Genomic DNA, 24,512 nt, shown 5'->3' with positions numbered 1-24,512 from the left:
TGCTTTTTCCTTTACGCCTTACTGAGGCTCCCAGAAACCACTGCCACATCTGACAGGCTCATGCTGTGTCCCTGATGTCACACACACCCCCTTTTTCTTTTTAATTAGCTGCTTGGTATTAGGAAGATCATTGCTCCTGCTAACACATAGTAACGTAAATAAGAATACTGCTACTTTAACAAGACTTAGTATCATAGAGTCTATGTCTAGACTTCCTTTTATCAACTCAAAAAAAGTTAATATTGTCACATCTTCTCTAACCACTGAATGACCCACACTTGCAGAAAAAAACAAAGCAGTTCAGGAAAAAAAACAAATGAAACAAACCAAAAAGCTATTAAGGGGCAAGCATCATCAGACATCACATTCTGCTTTAGTGGACATCTACCTCTAAAGAGCCCTCCAGTGCTTCGGTAACATTCCAGAGTGGTGCTGCAGTGTTTTGTGTAAGTCAAACAACTCACATAGGACAGTAGTAGGTCTGGCAAATTTACTGGCAGTCTTCCAAGCTCCATTTTCACACTGACAGCGAGCACTCTATTGCCTAATTCAAATGGCAGCTTGGACACAGATCAGATACAAGCTTTGAAAGGAAAAATTGCTCTATTTACATCTTTCACCATTCAGATTCCTCAGAAAAGGAAACAAGTTCTGCAGAGGGTCAGACTCCTGGGGAGAAATTGCCTAGCAATCTGCCTTTTGATAAACAATAGCATTCTGGGGTGTTCCTGATGAGGGTCAGGAAAGGCAACAGAGTTGACCTGCTGCCCAAGAGAATGCAGCACTGTGCAGTGCCATGGAGAACACATGCAAAGGCCAGAAAATTTGGACTGCTCCGCAACAGTGCAGCCTCTTAGACTAATTGTTGCCTACTTTTTTACTTTTTTCTTTAAGTGTAAGGACGATTATGTACTGTAACAGCAGAGTGTACCTAAAGCTCCAATTAATATCACAAGGAGGCACCTCCGAGTAACTACTTGGAGCTAACTATAATATTCATAGAAACAGAGAGAAAAAAATATATGTATATTTTTATATAGATATGAAATCACAAAGCTCATTTCACAATAGGATCTGGCTGGCTTGTCATATTAACACAAGCTCGAGAAGCATCCTAATCTGGTGGATAAACACAAGCCTCAAAGCTCAGAGGGGACATCTTTGGACAGCAACATCTATCCCTTTGCTAGCACTCAGAATTCTGGCTCAACCACACCGGCAAAACTATGGTAATCAACTCTAGGGAGTGCTTCCCATATGGGAGGAAAAACAGCTGCAAATCTGACACCATTGTCTTTAGCAAAGTAATTACACTTTTCATTCCACAGACAGATGCAAAGCACAGTGATTTTTCAAGGGGAAAAAAAAAAAAAAAAAAAAAAAAGAAAATCAATGACAGAGACAAGATCTGACTTCCTATTACTTTTCCTAAAGGCAAGAGGATTACAAGATTCATCTTCATGCCCACCTTAGGAGGCGTAAATGAAACTACTGTTGAGACTATTTTTCAGTTCTTCCTCAGGACAGGAGAACAGATCCCATGTTTCGGCACATCATGAATGAGCATAAAATTATGGATACTGTTCCACAAGCATCAGTGCAGCAGTCACTTCCAATAATGCTAATGTGCAGAGTACAGAGTAAATGAGAAGGTGGTGTTCTTCAGTGAACAGTATAGACCCTGAGAAGAGATCGACAATTTGGGAGTGCAAGATTCCCGTCAGCCTCCCTGTGGCCACTCAGTTATCTGACAATAGCAGATAGCAAAGCATGTCTAAGAAATTATTTAATTGGGGGTGGGGGCGGATGACCAGAGCAGACAAACATTTTGCATTTTCACCTTAATTTTTCAGAAAAATTCTGCTGAATTCCGTTTGCTGTCTTTTTTCAAGCAGCTCCATAGAAGTCCCAGATCCAGCCTTACACTATTCTGTAAAACAGTGGTCCCCCAACTTTTTTCATCATGCAACCTTATCAGTAAAAAATTTTGAGCACTCTCCAATATATGTACATTTATTTCTTTATAAATTATACAGACATGTACTAGTGAAGTTCTATTATGTTCTTCCTGCACCTCAATAGATCATCTTGCACACCCCCCGGGGCATGCATACTCCATTTTGGAGACCACTATCATAGAACAGTGACCTATAAATGTCAATGTGGTTAACTGGACTTCCCCTATAACACCACTTACGGTTGCGAGTGCGCTGTCTCATAGCGCTCGAAGGAGTGAGACAGATCATGCTTGTTGTTCATGTAACACTGTGTGCACAGGTCATAGTCAAAACACATTTTGCATTTCCACCGCATTCCCCGTATACCATGCTTCTTGCAACAGTCACAGATGATGTTAGGGTGACGGACACCTAGGGGAACAAAAGCAAAGGAATATAAGATCCACACAAGATCCAGAGAAACCAGGCTGACCAGGCTTTTAGAACTGTATCAGCATATTTTAAGGAAAAAAAATAATCATGTATTGTGCATGTATTGAAGATGATGCAAAAATGTAAAGTGATATGTGTAAAATGAACTATCCATTTCCTGGCTTAAGGGACTCTAATCCTAAAAGTCATGCCAGAATTGAACAGAATAACAAAGTCCGCAAAGTCAGAGTTAGACTCACAGATAAAAAAGAAAGAGTGCAGAAGAACCTTTGCATAGAAGCAAACAGGAATTTCATTGTCATGAATTGGCTGAGCATACACTGCTGCTCAGCATCAGTCCACAGGCAGCTGCAAAAGGCTTAACATTCCAGCTAGCACGTGAGGCAGGTGTTACATATGCTAAAGGAGATGGATTTACAGCACTAGTGTTTGTGCTTCTTGTCCACGCTACACTTACCTATTTGTGCATTATCATACAGAAGAAGGTCGTAAGCCCCTTGGAATCCAGTCCGGTAATTGGTTCTGTTGCCTTGATCCCACTGCACGACCACAGTCTTATCTGGAGTGGTTGGGCTGCCTGTCCGACCAATCTCAACCACAGTCCCAACATTCCCTTCGCCGCTGTCCTGGCTGCCCCATTTCCAGTCCACTCCACGAACTACCCGCATCCCAACCTGCATGCTGGCATAGGGGTCTGAGTCCATTGATCTGCACAGCAACCCCTAAAATTCTTCCACGTAAGGGGTCTTGGAGACAGGCGGTATCATCAGCAACACATCAAGCATCGTCAGCTGCATGTTCAGCACACCTAATAAGACAACATACAATGAAGTGATGCCACTCAACACACCACATTTTCCCCAGAATGACCTGGCTACAGAAGAGGCCTGACTGCTGAGTAGATAAATCTGTACTTTATTTAAAACAGGGATCCTCACAGCTTCAGCACAGATGGGAAGGATACACCAACCAGCCAGACTTCCAAGACACAGAAATACCTGCATAATAGCCAAAAGACTTATTCCAGAGCGCTGGGTACGAGGGTGTCCTGGTTTCAGCTGGGATGTAGTTAACTGTCTTCCTAGTAGCTGGTACAGTGCTATGTTTTGAGTTCAGTATGTGAAGAATGTTGATAACACTGATGTTTTCAGTTGTTGCTCAGTAGTGTTTAGACTAGAGTCAAGGATTTTTCAGCTTCTCATGCCCAGCCAGGGCACCTGACCCAAACTGGCCAACGGTGTATTCCATACCATGGGACGTCCCATCTAGTTTAGGAACTGGGAAGTGGGGGGGCAGGGATTCGCCGCTCGGGGACTGGCTGGGTGTCAGTCGGCGGGTGGTGAGCAATTGCCCTGCACATCATTTGTACATTCCAATCCTTTTATTACTACTGTTGGCATTTTATTAGTGTTATCATTATCATTATTAGTTTCTTCTTTTCTGTTCTATTAAATCGTTCTTATCTCAACCCACGAGTTTTACTTCTTTTCCTGATTTTCTCCCCCATCCCACTGCATGGGGGGGGAGTGAGTGAGCGGCTGCGTGGTGCTTAGTTGCTGGCTGGGGTTAAACCACGACAGAGGGAAAAGACCTGGGCAAGAAGTCTTTACAGAACTTCAGTACCAGCCCTTGATTTCAAATTCAGGAATATGTGCAATAGCTACCAGAGACACAGTGGCAACAGAAACAAAAAAGCATAGTAAACAGAGTTGAAAGAAATGACCAGAAAAACACCAGCAGCATGATTTTAGCAATAAAATGATAATACCAGTCTATTTTTCAGGAAGACTCTTCATATGCATGTTACCACATAATACTGCAGTGTTGAGTTTCTCTTGCCCAGAAAGTTAGTTTTGGTTTTGATTTGGGGATACAGGAAGTTTTAAAGAGGTATATGAAAGAAATGTTTTGTCTTTTTGCCAAAAGTAATAGCAGTTTTTTAAAAAGCACCAATGTCAGAGAAAAGTCAATCTTTTGCTGCTATTTATCCATGCTAGCTACGGCAGGAACAGGGAACGGTTATCGCTTACCTGCAATAAGCACTGCAGATTTTGTGCTGAGATCAGTAAAAGCTTGGGATAACCTTTCCAACTGTTGCCATGACAATTGGTAAATGAGGTGAATACTACACAGGTGCAGCAAGCACATCCACAACTTCTAATTAAATCAAATAGATTGTCAAAGCCTGGTTTACCTCTTTACTAGAAGACAACAACACAGGGACCATGGCTTTTGATATTTAGGGCCAAGCTTCTGCTTTGACTTCTGAAAAAAGCTACTGTAGCATCCTTTTATCTTTGGGCACCCCTGGGTCTCCCTCTTCCTCTCAAGCTATCCATAACATCCAAAATTTTCTCAAAATTTGAAAAAAACAAAACCAAAAAAACCCACCAAACAACAGAATGCCAAGGGCCAAATAGTGCAGGTTCCAAAAGCACCACAAATCTTACCAACTGCCATGACACAGAGCCAGTTCAAACCAGGCTGACAAACCTGGTTTAGCTGACAGGCTAATAGGACGTGTACTCAGACTCGGCAAAAGGAGCAGCTTTGTGACATGTTGTTAACACTACCACCTACCAATAAAGCAACTGAAAGCACTGAGGCCTAAAAATAAACTCTTCCTCCAGCCAAACATCCCCTTTTAAATGTATGGAGGAGTAGTTTGATGCAAAATCAAGTTTCTAGCAAGCAGAAAGAGCCCGATTTCTGCTCAGCTTTAGCATCTCTCTAGCTTCAGACTTGTCCTGCTACGCATCACTGTGACATCCAAACACCTCTCACATGAGAGTGACATCAAAAGCAAACGTCCTTGTGAACTTCATGTCATCTTTCATTCTAATCATCACTAAAGGATGCCTTGGGCAATACTTTCATTTAGACTTCCTTTGTGGAGCTAACATTGCTGAGTTTAAGGTGCACCAGCGTTTACTGTCTTTATCAAAGCAGAAATTATCAAAAAGAAAGAATATGGTTTTTAGAAAGCATCGCAGAGCCTAATGAGTTTTGTACAATCCCCTCTTCCTCCAGATCGGAGATTAATAAAATGGACAATTTATTGCTTTAACTAAGAGGCAGAACTGCTTTTTTAAAAGGGTGCCATCCACCAGTCAAGACAGTCAAACACACTGCAGAGAAAAACAAATGGAAACATCCAACAATACAAAGGTACAAGAGAAGCACAGTTCAATTGTTGCTACATGGCTTTTCCTTAAAAACAACCACCACCACCCCCCCTCCCGTTTCATCCAAGTGAACTGGTGGAAGGTGAGGGGAGGTCATAACAGTGGGAAAAGGAACAGCATGCTTAGAGAGCGAAACAACAAATGCCATAGGGTTTTTTAGACAAGCAGAGTGCGCCACTCCCCAACCTTAAGAGTTTTATGCTATTTCAGTGGACCTTTTCCCTCTCCCCAGGAATGAATGAAACATCACAGGCTTCAGAACTCTCAGCATTTCAAGGAAGGCAATGCCAGTTCCAAAAATTATTCATCATAAAAGAATATTCCAGGCTGTGCCACAAACCCATAAAATTTAAGTCACTGCAGTATAAAGGAGGATGATGCCTTGCTACCTGAAGACAGCGAACAGGCTGACACACTATATATCGTGACACATGCTCAACAGAGCAGTCAAACAGCAGAGTACCAACCTCAGATCAGAACTGCCTTGGTCCTAGAAATGTGTGACCTACATAGAGGCAAACCCACACTTTCTCGGTGCACCTTCCCACTACTTTTCTGACATCAATGCTACAGAGATCACTTCTTTAAACCGCCAGTAAAATACAAAAGCTGCATGAAGACACTTTCCACAAAGAGTCCTGGAGAAATGCATCGTTTCACTGCACTGTGAATTTACTTACAGATGCAATATGACACACCAACATCAGACATCTTGTCGCAGAACTGCCAAGAGACAGCAATCTCTGTCAATATCACAGGTACCAAGTTGCAAGAACAAAAATCCATCTACTTAGTAGCCCATAATAACCTGGATCCAGATGGGAACAGAGTTTTACTACTGCCACAGGCATCAAGCTTCCCTTGGTTCTGCAGGTCCCTACGACTCATAAAAGAGCTGCACATGTACTCATCCCGCAGCTCTAGGAAGCTATTGTAGTTCAACTGCACACTTGTGATGCTGAATACTAGTTAACAGTTGTCTGTGCTGCATGCACCTGTATGCAATCCCTTGCTCACTAATCTGAAGGCTGTCTTCTTAACGTGAATACTCCATTTTCCACATAAGGCGGCACCAAATGCATTCTGCATTCCCATCTAATCTGCAGGAGTGATGCACAACAAGAGTAAAGAACCATTCAAAATCTTTATGAGATGAATTACAATGCTCACGCAGTCTGAACCTTGCTACCTTGCTAGAGATCAGCGTTATTTACTTCCTAGAGTGGAAGCGTTTCACTCATTGAAGCAAATACTCCTCGCTTGATGCTGCCTTGGTCATAATTATTCCAGGGAAGCTGGAATAGGTATAGCTGCCAGAAATGATTCACAGAGAAAACATCAGTTTCCTGTGGGATTTCAAAGTAACTGTGAACAAATAATCCATTTTAAAACACAAGCATATTTCTGAATCCTGACCTAACATTCTGACCTCATCTACTGTGACACAGGAAAGAACAGCCCAGGTGTAATCTAGGAGTCCATTCTTAGGAAATCCCAGTAACACTTAACTGGAAGAAAGGGAAAATACTTTTGCGCCTTCAGTCCACAACATTTTAGTTGCAATAATCATTGCAACTTTCTGCCAATATTCAAACTGTGCTGTTGGTAGAAGGTGCTCTAGAGGCAGCCTAACATCCATCTCGTAAGAGGCAAAGGTTGCTGCTGTACTAGCTACACAGTAAACAGAACCGAACAGTGGTGTAAGCAGATTGACAAAATCAGTGCTTGTAGCTCAGTAATCAAGTTATTTGCACCCTATGGTAAACAGAGGAAGATGCAGGTGATTTTGTTTGTGTTTTTTTTTTAAAGCAGCTTTGTTTTCTCCTTTACACATACTCTGCAGTTTGAATTGTCTTCTCAGGTGAATTACTCCACCTCAGAGAGCTTTGCCTATCCTAAGGATGCTTCCTTAAGTGCTATGGACAATGCAAATCACACACTTTTTCAAAAGAGTAGCCCAAGCTTGCAAAGCTCAAACTTCAATATACCTCTAGTTTCTGACCATCCTTTGTGAACACACACAGAGATGGCTGCAGCAGAACTTTTATTACTGGGTCTCTTCCACAGCAGCTCCCTTGAGCCTGAAACACTGAGCTTTCCCAACTGTTAATTCATAAGCCCCCAAAGAAGTCATTATTATGCTAAGCATTTTGGCAAATAACAGCATCCCCCATTTCTTATAATTTTCATTCTCTTTGACTCCTCCTCCTCGGTACAGTCTGGTATTTTGGATCTCTCAAATAACTGAAGATCTGCAGCACCCAACACCTACCAAAGAGCTCACGCCACCTACTTACTTTCATCCCCTTGCTCTTTGGTGGTTTTTCCAAGGAATACAAAACACACACAAGCTACAAACCGCTAAAACCAACACAACAACTCAATCCTTTGGACCCAGCCCAGGTGCGTTAGGGCAGGGGAAGAGCCCTGCTCCCACCAGAGACCAGGCGGGCAGGCTGCTGGGACAGCAAACGAACCGAAGCAACGGGCCTCCTGCCATCAACCCTCAGCAGCTCCTGACATCGCCCCTAAAGGAGCAGCTCAAGGCTAGCCCGGCCCTGAAGCACCGGCCCAGCCTGTTTCCACAGCCCTGAGCCAAGATAAAAGCCATGTTTCCTTCTGAGAGCCAAGGCAGTCACCCAGGGCCAGAACCTGCCTCCCCCCAACATCTGCATCAGGCTGATAGTGAGCGAGGAGCCACCTTGTCCCCTCCAGACAGCACTCAAGAGACTCCCAGCTCTACTCTCCAGTCAGCTGGAGACAGACATTCCTAGGCCATTCTCCAGGGAATCTGACCTCGGTGAGCATCACTATTTTTATGCTTTAAAAGCCATGAATCCTGCCCAGATATCCACAGCCACAGCACCAGACCACGTGTGACTCCCTCACAGTAATGTTTTGCATCCTCCTTAAGGCTCTCATTCACGTGCATGCTCTTGAATGCAAGTGCTGGACCTCTGACGTGAACATAACTATGCAAACGGGGTACACTGGAACAGGGCTAGAGACTGCCAGCTGGGGGCAAAACCTTCACCTTAGTGAATCCTGGGTGGGCTGGGCAGTTGTCACAGGAGTCAAGAGTTCCTCCATAAATTCCCATTCAGGGACAGAAAATACGTAACGTCACTAAGAGGAGAAAACACTCTGTCCTCTGCCTGACAAAAACAGGCAGATCAACGCTTCTTGAAACTCAGTATTTGTTGATTCAACACATACTGTGTTCACGCTGCCCCCATGACACTACTAGGGAGCTATAAACCCATTCTTCCACATGACCTTTTGCACATGGTATACAATGCAATAAGTAAGAAAATTAAGCTCTGGCATCCTCAGCACAATGCAGAGGTGGGTAAAGCAGCTTATTTTGATTAGTAGAGGATCTAAAGAGTTTTACAGCCTGCATTCTGAGACCCCCCCCTCCTGCCCCGAGTTCCCCTCTCGTACAAATAGTGAGCAAGCAGCACAAGAACAACTACACACAGGCTTGAGTTTATTAAATTAACTTGCAACAGACTGGGAGTTAGCTTACACCCCAGCTACCTCTATAGTCTTTCATTCTCTGTGAAACAGGGAAGGCAGAAGTAGTAATAGCAGCACAGTAAATTACCATTAATGAGATTCTTCCATTGAAACGCAAGAGAAAGCACTGAAAGGATTAGGAAAACAGAGTGTAACTAACAAAACCATAACAATCAATAATTGCAGTTGGCAGTAACCAGATGAAATGAACGCAAACACTCACAGGGATCACTGAAACGGACAAAGATCCTTTTGGATCAGTGCTCCTAAGGACTTAACAAGCAGAACAAAGGGATGCCAGGGACATTCCAGCTGTGAATTTTATTAGCAAATGAGTGGAATTGTGCTTCGGTATTTGATCCTCAACTCATCTCTCTCAGGCAAGAGGAAAGCATACCAAGCAGAGCTAGGGCACTGTGCATAAAGACACTATTCACTTGACATCAGTAAAATAACTGGAAGTCAATGAACTCTGTCAAGACAAACGCCACTTGCTTTATCCTTCCTTGATCCCAATGCAGACTGGGCAAACCTCATAAAATGTTTACAGACATCTAGCACCGACAGCCTGGAACAGAGCACATCACCAATATCGCCTGCAACAGCAGAAATCCAGAACAATTTCACTGCAGCACAAGCAAGCAATCAGAATGATGTTTGTTCGTTCTTCAGGAGACAGTTCAACAACAAGATGCCAAAGGACACTGGTGGTGGTCCTGCTGGCCTCGTTGCACCGGGATTCTGCACAAAAGCAAAGGTCTGCAGTTCAAGTCAGGGATCAAAAGGATCTGTTCCCAACTAAAACAGGCAGCAGGGAGGCACCTGACTCAGTCAGGAACAGTTTCTTCAACCACCCTGTATTATTAAGCTGCCAAAGTGGTTCCTAATCACTCCAAATATTTTATTTTAAGCCCTCACCATACACACACACACCACATTTTAACTGCTTGCTTCCAAAAAACTTCAGAGACACAGTGCCATTTTAAAAATTCATATCAAGCCATTAAACACTTAGATCAATTAACTACCACTACTGTATAGTTTCAAGATTTACTATTGTATATCCTTGCACTAGGAACATCAACAGAGATCCAAACAAGTTAGGTGTAATGGCTAAATTCAGTCAGCTCATATTGGCTTAAGAACTTCTGCTGTGGGTATGCAGCTGCTTTTCAGCAGTACTGCTTTCTACACTACTCCTACAGGCATTCGCTTGGCAGGGTTTTCCCCCTTTCCTGACACAAGCAGTGTTTTTGTGAAACCAACCCAAGTTGAACAGCTAAATGCCTGGCCAATGCTTATCTACGCAATTAAGCATTGTTCCCTACCCCAGTTTCCCTACCTGCAACACAGAACTAAATACTTTTGTATTCTTTAATAACAGTCAACAACTAGGATCAAATACCTCTGACTGAGGCTCAAAGCTGCTAAGTTAATTACCAAAGCTAGTATTCATGCCAATAAACTAAAATTCAGACTTACCCTTCGCTTTTCTTTCTCCTCAGCAAACAGTAAGACAGACCCCAGGACAGCCCAGCAGCGGACACACGCATGTGCTCTAACAGGATGCAGTGTAATTTCTCTCAAGGATACACGCAATTCCCACAAATATATTCACTATTAAACAAAAGCAGACCAGAAAACCAGCAAAACACACAGTAAGTAATCCTTTTTGACTTACCACTGTATGAAGACCACCTTGTAGCTTTTGTCCCCTCCTGGCTCCCAGGTGAGGCTAGGAGCCGTTAGCCCTTACTGCTGCCAGCTGGCTGCAGTGTCCCAGGTGTGCTGTCTTACGCAATTTCGAACCCCGAGGAAGCCTTCCCTGGCTCCCACCGCACCTGAACTCTACACACTCAATCTCCAGTTTCTAGCAGGGGGCCTGTCTGGAGACTTTTGCCTATCCCACGGCATTTTATCATCTCAACTCCAGTTCACAGCGGTTCAATACCCAGCTCTACCACTTGCAAATCTCCCCCCTTGCCTACTCTGAACTTTGGCCTTCTATGCAGTCCATTTGTATTGGGCCCAAACGTCTTCCCATAGAAATACATATTCTAATTCTCTCCCATTTCTCAGAACCAAGTTTACCATCTGCTTCTCAACTCAGGTAGTCTCTTACTTTCAAATAGCTTCCCCACTCATCAAACAAAACCCTTGCCTTCTTAGCAGGCCTCTTCTAAGATGCTCCCCTGGCAATAGTGCCTTCTATTACCTACACAAAACCCCCAACGAAATGAGAAAAATAACTCTAATATAAGGGCTAATATTGAATTTTAACACATGATAAAGATTTTTTGCTTTCAGAATAGTTGTTTCAATAAATTATTAATTCACAAACACTGGGCTTTAATACTACCTCATAACACAGCACTAGTACAAGTCCCACTTCTTGATGTGGAAAAACATGCAGTCAGGCCCATTTAGTTGTTTATTGTTTTCCAGATCTCATTCCACAGCCCTCGCTCACACAAAGAGCCGCACTGTCAGATCAGGTCTTGTTTAGCTACTAAGACTAAAAGTCTAGTAAGGCCCCACTCTCCATTTTGGAGAAGGCAGTTTCCAAGGTTTGATCTTTTGTGGCTAACACAGAGATGGCTAGAGAGCCCAGTTGCATTGCAAAGCCACAGTGCCCGATTACAGCACAGAAGATACAAATTCTTAGTTCCCAGCACTAGCAGATCTTCTAAGGTAGAAGACCTGACACCATCTCAGTGACTATATGACAAACTTAACCATTAGAAATTAGACTAAACCCATTAATTCCTCCCCTCAGCCCACCAAAAGGATTTGTGGAATTGGCTGAAGTGAATAGTTTAATATTCCACTGCAAAGCCACAAGGTGTCAAAGATAACTTGGCTTCACTTTTCGTCAGGTGGTCAGGATTTCTGTTTAGTCCAAATTCTGCAAAATGGCATCACTAGCACAGAGGAGGAGAGAAGAGCAGATGATGTTTGTGTGGCTTAAATATCAATAGCAGATAAATGAAGCCATTCTACTGACAAATTTACTCTCAGCAGAAAAAAAAAAAAGAAATGGTGCAGCTGTCACTGTTAAAACCAATCAGTCAAGAAAAAGCCTGCATGAGGTTAAACCATTTCCATGCCCCATACCTCACCTGCTCTCAAGTATATTTAACTGTATTACATCAACAGGATAAAGCAGGTGATTAATATGCCTCTGCTCAGGGATTAATATCTTGTCATTTCAGCTTCACTGTGTAAGAGCAGGCACGCATCCTGAAACACTGGGACATAGAGTGAGGAAATACTAAAAATAACTAGCCAGGCGCTATGCTTAAAGACAGTCCCACTGAGTGCGTTTTATCTCTACAATCAACATTTGTCCTTTACAAATGCCAGCCCATTGATCTGTTTTGCCTAAACTGAATTTTACATTCAATTTACACTGATTGTATTCTAGCTCTGAGTTGTGATGGTGAGAGGGGAACATTGCCTTCCCTTTCAAATTGTGGGAGCGATACTTTCAGTGGTTACCATGCTGGCTTACTATCTGTTCTTTCACCTTGTTAAAGGATGCAGGCCTAAAAGAAGCACCAGCAAATTTATTAGTATTCAATAACAGTAGTTCTGTGCAAACCCTTCTGCGAAGCTTGACCCCAGCATTCTGGTTTCCTAAAAAATGGCAAACAATCTCAGAATAGATCCTAAAGATGGAAGAAGTTATAGAGAAGTTACACATCTTACATTTCTGGGTTCAGTATCTGCAAGTACGGCAGTACCTAATAGCTCCAGTTGACGCAAAAGCCAACTGAGCCAGCTGCTGCGTGAAACACAGTCAAAGGTGAGCTCTGCTTAACTAAGGAAGAGCATAAGAGATAACTGGACAAAGGCAAGATCCTCATTCAGAATTGTGACAGAGGAACACTCGGTGATTCTTCTGAGACTGTTCATGGCAGAGCCAGAAGCATTGGATTACAATAATCCCCGTGGAGTCACTCAGTCTCACGGCCATGCTGCCTTCATACTGTACAAGACATCACCAGAAGAAGAAAATGTATCATAGCAAACAAGAAAATGAAATGCACAGGCACCACCACTTGTCCCTTAGAGGGAAAGGCAGTACCTCCATGTTTAACAGTTTGCATAGACTGGACTATCATCTGGACTGCCAGGAGGATGAACTAGGAAAAAACTGGCTCCGCAGCCCAAGAAGGTCAGCATCCCATATGCTTCCAAAGGGTGAAATGGTATTTAAAAGACCCTGCAGGGTCATCTTCTATTTTCCTTGTTCCGAAATATAAAATTTCTTGGGTTTAAGTACAAACATTGGGGCTGGGAGTCCTTTGTTGTTACACCTGAACACTGTGAAGTCCTCTGTACTTTTGAGGCTAAACAGACAAAAAGTGCTGCCTACTTTCAGATCCAGGACCGCCACAACTGAAGTCTCAGATAGAAGACACCTCTCCTTAATTTTGATCACAGATGGGACTCAAAAAACCATAGCTTCAATACAGCTGAAGTCTCAAGAAATACACTAATCAGAGAACTTCTTCCAGTTGGGTGTGAAGGCACGCACAAAAAGCTTGTAGTCTTCTAGAGCTATCAAATCAGAACTGAGTTGGCCTTGAACGTTCAATTCTCACTTTACTCAAAGTTCAACCCACCTGTGATGACAACAGACACAGAAAAGTGAACCTGCTTCAAAAACCAAGCACTCACCTGCATAGCCTCATTCCAAACTGGTTTTGTCACCAAGTTCTAAGGACCGAAAAGGGATTTTTGTAAGCAACAAGTAACAAAATAAGTTAAACAGAAAGTGACAGTATCAGCCACACAATCTACCAGGAGCAAAGACATAGCACACTATTCTTAATCAATCAGCTCAGTGCTAACTAAGGGACTAGACCCATGAAACAAACTGGATTGCACAGTAGGTCAATATTTGCTTTAAAACGTACAAATACAAACACAACCTTTGGGAAACACCACCAGCAAGCCAAAAATAAACAGCTGTCACAGGCTTCCAACAACATAAGTTGTGGTGTACCACAGTGTACTGGTTTTGGCTGGGATAGAGTGAATTTTCTTCATAGTAGCTTGTACAGTGCTCTGTTTTGGATTTGTGACCAAAACAATGTTGATAACACACTGATATTTTAGCTATTGCTGAACAGTGCTTACACAGTGTCAAAGCCTTTTCTGTTTCTCACACTGCCCTGCCAGCAAGTAGGCTGGGGATGCACGAGAATTTGGGAGGGAATACAGCCAGGACAGCTGATCCCAACTGACCAAAGGGATATCTGATATGACATTGTGCTCAGCAATAAAAGCTGGGGGAAAGAAATAGGAAGGGGGGACATTTGGAGTAATGGTGTTTGCCTTCCCAAGCAACCACCATACCTGATAAAGTTGTGCTTTCTCAATTTTACCCTTCCAGTTCTCCTTCCTACCCCACCAGGGTGGAAGCGAGCAAGCAGCTGCGCGGTGCTTAGCTGCCTACCAGGCTTAACCCACAACACGAAGGTGGAATACCTTTTGCCCGGTCAGGGATGTTCAAAATTCAGATTTACAAGTCAACATCAGTCAAACCCTACAATAGAACAAGTTCCCTCTACCAGCTTCTACTGAACACAAAAACTTCAGGCTTTAAATTGGTGAAATCAGTGCTCATCTGCCCACTGGAGAATTAAGAGTGATTATAAGTGAAAGTTCACACTGGGCATCTAGTGGATCTCTTATTACATCCCACAAGATAATTGCTCATGAGCCCGATGAAATTTCCTTCTGGCTTTTGATGAACTGTGCTCTCTCCAGGAGAGAGAAAAACAGCTCTAGCCATTTGCGTTAATTGGACCTGACAGTTTACAGATTGCTGCCTCAAGCCTTGAAAAGCTCAGTAGCTGAGGCTGATGAGAATCCACTTTTTCCTCAATAGCAGATTTCAGAGTCAAATTTACACTGCATTACAGCAAAAATAAACACACACCCCGCACAAAAACACACACAACCACCAGGTGATGTTGTTTAAAAAAAAAAAAGGCAATTATTTGCTAAGTTTGAATTAAGGTCTTTTTCACTTTACATAGAAAAAAAAAAAAGGGAGAATGGTATTTTAACTTTCCCATACCCTCCATGGAAGATCCCTGTGGCATAAAAAACATAAACAAAAACTCACAAGCATTGCATTGAGTAGCTCCCCTCCCTTGCCAAGAATTGCCACCGCTTTTCTGGCCACTGGCATTAAGAGGTCAATGGTCAACCACCTGGCATTCCTTGCACTTGCTAGCAGGTCTTTTTGTGCCCATTCAGAACACTGACAAAAGTCACAATATATAAAAAAAGAAAAAGTTTAATGAAGTCAAATACAACCCATCCAGAGAAACTAGAAAATCTCCATTACTTGAAGAACCAGCTCAACACATCTATCAGGAATGGTTTCGGTGTACTTTATCATGCCTTGTGGAAAAGGATGGACTAGGTGCCCTCATCAGAATCCCTTCCAGACCTATTTTCAATCACGTAGAAACAGAGGACCACACAGAAATATTCCAACAGCAAGAAGTCTGTCTTGGCAGCAGATTTCAACTGTGCCCTTACTTAGACATTGCTCTAATACATTTCTCAGAGGCAAGACCATCTGGCCCAGAGCTGATGGTGTTGAGCCCTAGGTAAAGCTCAGGTCGGCATCTCTCTCACACCAGCCGTCAACTCCTATTTACCATGAAAATCTGGGTTAAATCACTTAAAAGTTCATAATCCTCCAACCTATTTACACAATTGCCTTGCCTGTCCAGAAAGGCAGTAAGTTTCCCCACAAGTTATTCAAAATCAGAAGACTAACATTACTGCAGGAGTACAAAAATCAAGAGGAATTAACACTGAAGTCCTGCTGGTAGATACATGGTTGAATAGTGGGTTAGAGAAAACACAGTACTGTGGTTCTGTGATATGGCAGTTCATCGGTATTTAGACTCTGGTACCCTCAGCAGTGACGATACAATAGGATTACAAATCATCCGAGTTAGGAACACAACTTCCTCCAGATTTTCAAAATGAAAAGTAGCTACTTCAGACTCTGGCATGCAGCAAGCTGGAGCATAAAACTTGCTGAATCTCTGATGAGCCTCGATAGCTCATCCTACCAACTTTCAGATTCCCCTTCAGGCCTCCAGAACAGTCAACATTGCACTCCTGTCAGTTTTCAGCCTGGAACTTGCCCGTTCTGTGCTCTCAAAGCAAATCAAAAGGTTTAAGTCTAATCTACCCTGACATGCCTTTGGCTAGAGAGACATCAGCTGTGTAGAGGCAGAATGAATTGAATAGTTAGCTGTTGCTTTCCTCCCTGGTACTTAATGAAGGTTTGAGGGTCAGCACACACACCAATTCTCTTATAAGTTTGTACATTTTAGAAGTACAGATGTTATCTTCCAGCTCTGGGTAGCCGAGTACTTTAAAGAAAGCAAGAACACTTTACAGCTGGGAAATGGAGCCATAGTTATATAGTTATATATGGAATTGGTATTCCATATAGAGCCAGGAACAAAGCTTACATATCCTAGCTCCAAGTTCTATTCTCCACACCCTGGCCCATACTAGTCACGGGGAGGGGCAGGGGGGGAAGCATCAACCCATGATCCAGCACACATCCTTGCATTCCTTGGAGCCACGTCAAGGAATTTGGATCAAGGTCTAAGATGAAGCCGTTTACTGTCCTGCTAGCACACATGTAACTTCAGTGATGTCATTTTCCACATACAGCCAGTCTAAACGCTAGAAGACTTGTTCCATATTCTCAGAAATTTCAAACACCACTACAGCTCTCATTACAGAGGGAGCAGAAATATTTAAATTGTGTAAGTCTCCCAAGAAACAAGAGACTCCACTTTCTCAGACTCTTTGCTTAAGGAGAGAAGAGTATCGAATGATCTCTCTCCAATCAGAGCTTCTAGTGAGAGTGTACTGAAAGTTGCATCGGTTTTCCTCTGAGCGCACTGTATTACAACACCCTGGCCCCTCCATAAATGCCCTTGATAAGCCACAAATCAGGATCCTTGAAAAACAACTAGGACTCAAATACTCTGCTCGCAGGACTTTGCATTCTATTCCTGGATCCCTAGAAAACAGCAACTCAAAATGAAACTGCGTGATCAGTACTGTCATAAGTGGTATGGTCACATTCAGTATGACCCTGAATTCTGCCAGAGCCCAGGAGCGGTTCTGTATCAGAGATGATGAGCAAGGCAAACAGATTTGATGGGAACAGGCAGGCAGGGGCAACATGACCTAGGAGAGCTTAATTATCAAGTTGGAGAAAGCCTGCAACTTCAGCGAAACCATAGGCAACCAAGACTGGTCTCTGCAAGCAACCAATACTAATGCTACACAAATTCAAGGCAAGAGTTGAGCTTGTTTTAGATAACTGCCACAGCTCTGAAGAGCCCATGGTGATCGTGTAGCCACACACTTGTTGATCAAGGTAGCTTAGAAAGCTGTGAACATACCCCTTTCCAAGTGAAAAACGGAAGGAGTCAATTGCAACCACCATACTTGTAGTACTTCCACAGTTTTTGTAACTTCCAAGACATTTGTCGAAGTTTCAGTGGAAAGAGGCTAGCATGGACTCCCAATTCTTCCAAACAATCCCAGCAGTGGATTAGCAGCCATTGCAGACCAAAGCAGGAAAATAACAAATTCTTTATACGCTAATTTGGCACAGGATCTTCACAGTCACAGAGCTTCAAACACGCACTCAAAATAAATGTCAAAACATATGAAGCTATACAGCAATATCATAATAAGCAGAGAATTAAGCCAACCCAAATATCATACAATTATGAAGATTCTTCTCATGTCAGTGACTCAGAGAGGTGTGCTGTGTGAAGAGAAAAGGGATGGGAAACATATTTACCTTTTTGAAGCCTAAAAAGAGAACAATTATTCAAGAAAACAGAACCAGTGGTGACGCTGCTAAATGACAACTAGGTAACCGTTAATATGTTGCAGGCAGACTTGCCAGTCCTAAATGAAGTCATGTCCTTCCACCACAGAAATAGACAAGATTAGCATGGAAAACAAGCATAAGGTACTTAAGATAGATCAGCGATAGAGCCGGGACTACAGTGTGAGTCATCTGACACCCAATCTACTGCCCTATTAGTTGGCTGCCTTAAGGAAGAACTTCTTGAAGGGAACCATCATCCGCCCAGTGGAAGTTAGCTGCTCCAGACACAAACCGAGACACCTGTAACTCTGAGCAGAAAGCAAAGCTCAAAATAGGGCAAGAACTTCTCTAGCTCTGCCAAGGCTATTGAAGCTTTCTCTTTCTGATTTCCATTATCAACATGACACACAACATCATTCCGATCGTAACAATGTGAGTAATGTGGGTTATTTACAGTAACTGCATCCCTTGACAATTCGCTCATCTATATCCTGAAACCACGGATGAAAAATTCAACAGGTAATCAAGTACAGAGGAAGGACCTAGAGGGATGAACAACTGCATTGCTCTTGATAGGAAATAGTTTTAGGAAACCAAGAGCTGTTAAACAGAGGAGAAATAAGAATGGTATCCCATTTGAGCCAAATAAACTCCTCCTACATCAACAGAGAAGTGCGGAGGATGTAATGAGGCTCTTAGCCAAAAAGAGAAAAGGTTGAATAGTAAAGCCAAGCTCAGGTGACCTCCACGAAGGTGAGCCAGAGCTCACTTGTTTCTAAGCGAGGTAGACATTAGAGTTTGTTGCATTCTGAAAGTAAGTTCCGGAATGGAACATCTGCAGGGAAATCAGAACAAACCTATGTAGGGCTTCCAATGCAGCTGTACCATCTTCCCTAGGTTTAAGTTTGGTCCTTGTTTTCACGACTCTTTCCCAGTTCAGGAAGATTGCAAATATCACAGAAACACAGGAGAGAAAAAGCCACACGTGCTTCAGTTCTGAGTTATATTCTGCACACAGCACATGCTCCAGTGATACAAAATGCCCAGTAGGAATCACTGCCAATGTTTCAGCGCTCAGCTCTCGCCTTAGCAAGTAAGGACTTACCTGCAGTACCTGTTTCAGAAGAGAAAAACAGGATGTATGTTTACATCCTCCAGGGCAGCCAGCACTCGCCACCCAGAAGAAAAGAAATAAAACCGGACTAGGAGCAAGCAGACGCGCCCCGCTACGGACTCAACCCTGGCTAAATGGGGCAGAAAGAAAACTGGCCACTTGGAGCTGACCCATTCCCAGCTTAGCCCAAGGAAGAAAAAGGGAAGAAAACCGGCACGTACCTGACAGAGCCGAGAGAGAACAGAATCCAGGCAACTGTTCAGAAAGCCACCGTCCTTATCCAAGGGCTGCGTTCGCTTCCTTCCCTCCTTCATTCTCGGCGCAGGAGTCCGACCAGCAGACCTACTCCAGCGGCCTAGGCAGAGAGGAGAAAACACGAGAACCACCTCAGGTGGGCACCCTCGCTGCAGCCAGCCGCCACCGCCTCCTTTCCCGCTCACAGACCTCCGCCTTACCACACTCCAGCGGCGGCCTCAAGCCCGGCCGCAGCCCCCCCCCCCCGCCACACACACACCCCGGCGCAGGCATCTCCTCACAGCCACAGCCACCACCACCACCAGCCCGGCGGCCGTCCTTTCCCCCAACCTCCCCGCCCTCGGGGAACCGACCTCCCCCACCTCCGGGGCCGCCAGATCCCCGGGACTGAGGGAAAGGGGGCGGCCCTCAGCGCCGCCCAGGGCCGTGAGGTGGCCTCGCACCCACGGTCGAGTGGCACCGCGCTGAGGCAGCCTTCCCCCCGCCCCGCCCTGCCGGGGTCCCGCTCCCTCCCGGCAGCTTCACCCTCTTACCCCCGGGGAAGCCACCGAGGAGCCGCCGCGGCGGCAACCGGCCGCCCCTCGGGTGCTGCTGCTGCTGCTGCTGCTGCAGCGGCGCCGTTCGACCCCGCTCCCCCGGGGCCGCCCGCCCCGCCCAGGCCTCTCTCTCAGCCCGGTGACAGCCGCCGGGGCATGCTGGGAGAGGTAGTTCCCTGCCCGCCCCATTCGCCGCCGGCGGGGTCCCACCGACTACAAGTCCCGGGAGGCCGCGGGAGGACCCCCGCGGACCGGGCCCGGGCCGCGGTTGGCGGTGGGTTTCCCCCTGAGGGGGTTGCCGGGGTAAAGGCCGCGGTGGTTCCGCTCCTCCTTTCGTCCGGGCCCGGTTCCCGCTCTCCCGGCGCGGCCCTCCCGCCTTTTAGCTGGCAGACGGGGCCCGCTGTTGCTTCGGTGTTTCTGGTTCCCCCGACGCTTCCAGGACAATAAAGATTTGGGATGGTTCCCTCTTTTCTCTGCGCGGGCGAAGCGGTCGTTGAAAGCCGCGGGAAGGGCGAACCGTGAGAGGATGCCTGGGTGCTCTTTTTTTTAAGCGTTTGCGTGTTCGGGTTTTGGGGTGGTTTTGGGGTGGTTTTAGGATAACTTAGGCCGCCGTAAGGGAGATTTGGGGGTTCGGTGTAACTCCTTGCAAGGCGCTGTGTGTCTTTGTTGGGCCGGCAGCCAGGAGGGCTCCGACAGCCTCTACCTGCTCTTCTGCCGTGTATATCTTTTTTGCAAAATCACAGCTCCGACATCGCCCGCGTGGCGGCTTCAGTGCCACCACGCGTGAATCGGAATGCATGAATCTAAAAGCTTAAGGTATTACTACTTTTACAGTGACTTCCTCTTCAAAGAGGCAGAGGCAACTTACGAGTTTGTATCGCCTCTCTGCTGGTGATACCGATGTCGCTGTTCATGTGGATCTCCTGTGTCTGGGGTAGGACACGCTCTACTGACTTTACCCCTGCTGAGGTCAGAGACACCTTGTAAACACTCCGTTTCAGCTTGCCCGTCCCTTTCTGTTGATCACTGGCATGTCGAGCACAGCTCTGTTGAAGCTAACAGATTGAAAATTTTGTTTTACATTTAGTCTTTGCGAATGCAGACTGGTATAGCAGAGCAAGGGTTAAAAGAGCGGCCTGCATTGGTAGCGAAGAACAGCATTCACAGCAGTTAAAATTGAGTAATATGTTTGTGCCAAACCCAGAAGGGTTGCAGTGTGGTAAGTCCCTGCACTCGCAACAGGAATATGGCAGCAAGGTCATCAAAAAATCACATGTGCCACTCCTTTTCCCACTAGCCCATCAGCAATACTATCTAGAGTTCTAAAACTCAAAAGGAGGAAGCAAAGACACCGGGCAGCAGAGTTGCCCAGGGCTTATGAAAACCGAAGAGAGCAAAATTCCGAGACAAAGAGTGTCACAGCATAGTAGCAGTTACCATAACTTTTATGCCTACAGGGTACGAAGCTTGTCCAAAACCAAGCTTGTCATTGCTATTTGATAAAAGCCAAATAGAAGGACTCGGTGTCCCTTGTCCTCTGTGTTGCGTAAAAGTGACGTTGGCCAGGCCACTTAAACACACACGCTGGGGTGATTGTGAAAATGTGAATGTGAAAATGAGTTGAATTGAATGTGACCTGGTTCTGACCAGAACTGCAGTGCATTTTACCCTTTGGCCAGAAGATGGAGAATGAGTACTGTTAAGTACTTGGGAATGTGGTAAGTGGATCTAGGCATGCACTGATGCTCCCTCCCTCAGCTTGCTTTTTACCGGGCAGATTTATATGTTAGTATAAACACAGAAATACATTAGAGACAAGTTAATACAGCCAACATCAATTGTCTGAAAGGATCCATTCACATTTAGAGTAGCTTCTTTTGTGCTTACTCGATAAATTTCAATATCACTTAGGCTTTACTTTTGCCAGTGCTGCTTGTAAACATGTGAACTTGCATGCCCAGACTGTAAGTTATGTCGGGCTTTTTTTTTTCCCAGCTAATCTTTCTTTTCAAAAAAACAAAATTGGAAAACTGTGTTAGACTGTCTGTGAAGTCACCTTCTCAGGCAAACACAAAGTCATGCAGCATCAGCAGCTTAGTCCATGGCCAAGATAAAAACTTCACTGTGATTATTTTGATGAGATTTTGCCTTTGTATATAACCACTTGGGAGAGGTGGTATTTTTATTGTGCTTAACACCAAAGATACCCCAAATGACAAACCTCTCTGGTGTGTAAAAAAGTGTGGGGCAGCATCTAGTGGGGCAACATTTGTGAAAAGAAATGAGCCAGCCTGGCATGTATAACCCAGCAGCAGTCTGCAGGACATCAGGAGTTTTCCTTTTGAGGTTTACAACTGCAAGACAGACATAGGAAGTGCTGTATCCAAGAGAAGGAAGGACTTGAGAGAAGAAGATAAATGTCCTCATGCACAAGGCTGATACCGAGAAGGAAGAAGTAACCTGTTTTGTGTGCTTAGGGGGTAGGCCAAAAAGTAATGGGTCGAAATGCGGCAATGAAAACTCAGGTTGGATGTTGGGGAAAACTTTCTGAGGCTAACAAAATGCTGCGGAAGACTGGCAAGGGACTACGAAATCTCTACTTGAACAGGCATTAGGAACTGGTTAGGCAAACGCTGCTGAAATGACAGGGTAGAACTGGTACTGTTTGGTACAGGGCATGATTTGGAGGGCCTCTTGAGACCTTCTGATCCTGTGTTGCTATGATTCTTTGATCCTATATTTCTACAACATGCATCCTCTGGCATCTAGTAAATGTACATCCTCTGTACAGCTAGTAAACTGAGGTTAATCTCAGTCTCTTGCTCAGTGAGGACGTTATAAGGCTGGAGTTGCATAGCTCTGGATATTGGGAGAGAAACCTCTGTTCTTACATGGCCCTTATCCCGGTTTTCCAAATATATTGCCAGGAATCTTTCTTTGCCCACTGGATGCCGCTGTTACACAGAAATATTCACAGGCTACTTCTGTAGGCTTCTGCTCTAGGCACCTTCTCTATCAGACATGGAAGGCCACTTCATGGTCAGGCAAGCTATATGGATTTAGCCCTATTAACCCGCTTTTTTTTTTTACAAAGGAAGTCTCGTTAACATTTTGCAGCTTATAGACAAGGCATATGTGAACCTTGCGCCACGAAGGTAGTTGCCAATGTGATGGCAAGACCAGCAGCAGACATCTAGCGGTGTTCTTTGAAGGCGATTGAACAGTAACATGGAAAAACAAAATTGGCTGCTGAGGGGAAAATGGGTTGTCCAAAATATGTCTTCAGGTCATATAGAGAAGGGCACTTTCCCTAACAACTATGTCCTGCAGTGCCTATTTTGCCTGCTTAGTACAGGAATTTGTATGTGGAAAGACTGGTTCAGAGAATTCTCTCCTTAAAAGCAAAGCCTGGAAATGGCAGCTTTCCCTGGCTCACACGTTGCAAATGTGCACTGAGTTACGATTACACCTTGTGGCACTACCTTCAGAGGCAATGACCTGGATAGAACAGAAAGGATACATGTGGCTTCCACTTTTTAGAAAAACCAACAGTATTTCTAGTTCAGCTGAGTCTCAGAACAAGCCAGAAAGTGACCTACATCCGATACCCAGCTTTGGGAATTAACTTTGAGAAAGTTCAGTTCCACATCTAGGTCTCTCCTCTGAAACAAATGGAACAGCAGCCTAATAGAATCCAAACCCAAGGGGAATTCCTCTTTATTCCTTTCCAACAATTTTTAGCACTGAAAAACAATTATCCTGCTTTTTTAATCCACATTTCTTACTGGGTAAAAAAAAAAAAAGACTCCAAGTTAATGCAAACCTTAGGGTTTGAATCCTTCACATTCTAACAACTGAACTGTTTCCTGATGTCTTGAGCCATTGGCCTTTCAGGAGCTGGTCTAAACAACAGGAGATTTAAAACAAGCCAGGAGTTGTGGCAAAGCTACTACGACAATTATGTAACAGATGTATATGTTAAAAGGCCTGTGTCTATCTGGGGACACCATCTGTATCCAATAAACATAAAAGCATATAAAGTAACTGATAAATAATAGGCAAAGTGTGGGTCCAGCTTTGTGTGACCTGCAGTGGTGTAAATCTGATAACTTTTGAATTCGGTGGAGTTTTTCCTCTGAGCCACCTCATGTATGTTTGCACAGTCTACTGAGTCATTTAACTGACAATCCTTTGCCATCTTGCTTTTTGCAGCCCAGTCAGTGTGATAAAAAAGTACTAGAGACAGCTTGGATCTTCATACATCAGTTTAAAATGTCAGGGGGAACTTTAAAACACTTGCTAACAAATTTCTGCAAAGCATATGCTGAACAGAGCCTGCCGTCAATAAGGCAAATGGCAAATAAATATAATGGTGTCATGTATTCAGCCTGGGGGGTGCAGCTATATAATCGTGCTGCCAGTGGTGTCCAGAGAAGGACTGTTCTCTGCTTCTGAATTTCATCCAGTTCCCTGCAGTCCTGTAAGAAGCAGCCTCTGTCTCAGTTTCATCTGTAAAATAAGGTGAGGGGGACCTACCCTCTCATCCCGTACACGTCACTGCACCAGCTTTGCATCAGGATCTGATCCCACTACGCTGCTATGAATGAC

At 44.4% G+C, this 24,512-nt stretch overlaps 1 protein-coding gene across 4 annotated transcripts in view; it reads right to left on the bottom strand.

Moving 5' to 3' along the window:
- The window catches only part of MIB2 (MIB E3 ubiquitin protein ligase 2), a 51,872-nt gene extending 31,838 nt beyond the window's left edge, over nt 1-20,034 (bottom strand). For 3 of the 4 annotated variants that reach the window (XM_069782687.1, XM_069782689.1, XM_069782690.1), the window contains exons 1-4: nt 19,902-20,034; nt 19,335-19,468; nt 2,848-3,198; nt 2,198-2,369 (exon numbers count right to left, since the gene is read on the bottom strand). In XM_069782687.1, the coding sequence (XP_069638788.1) occupies nt 2,198-2,369; nt 2,848-3,094 (419 nt within the window). In that variant the 5' untranslated portion in view covers nt 3,095-3,198; nt 19,335-19,468; nt 19,902-20,034. Of the gene's footprint in view, nt 1-2,197; nt 2,370-2,847; nt 3,199-10,576; nt 10,712-19,334; nt 19,469-19,901 lie in introns of all 4 variants that reach the window. The other variant, XM_069782688.1, reaches the window with a different exon arrangement.
- Between the last annotated feature and the right edge of the window lie 4,478 nt (nt 20,035-24,512).

Source organism: Haliaeetus albicilla, chromosome 4 (genome assembly GCF_947461875.1).
Source record: "Haliaeetus albicilla chromosome 4, bHalAlb1.1, whole genome shotgun sequence".
Classification (NCBI taxonomy): Eukaryota; Metazoa; Chordata; class Aves; order Accipitriformes; family Accipitridae; genus Haliaeetus; species Haliaeetus albicilla.
The sequence above is the reverse complement of the archived record's forward strand: the minus strand, read 5'-3'. Positions and strand labels throughout refer to the sequence as shown.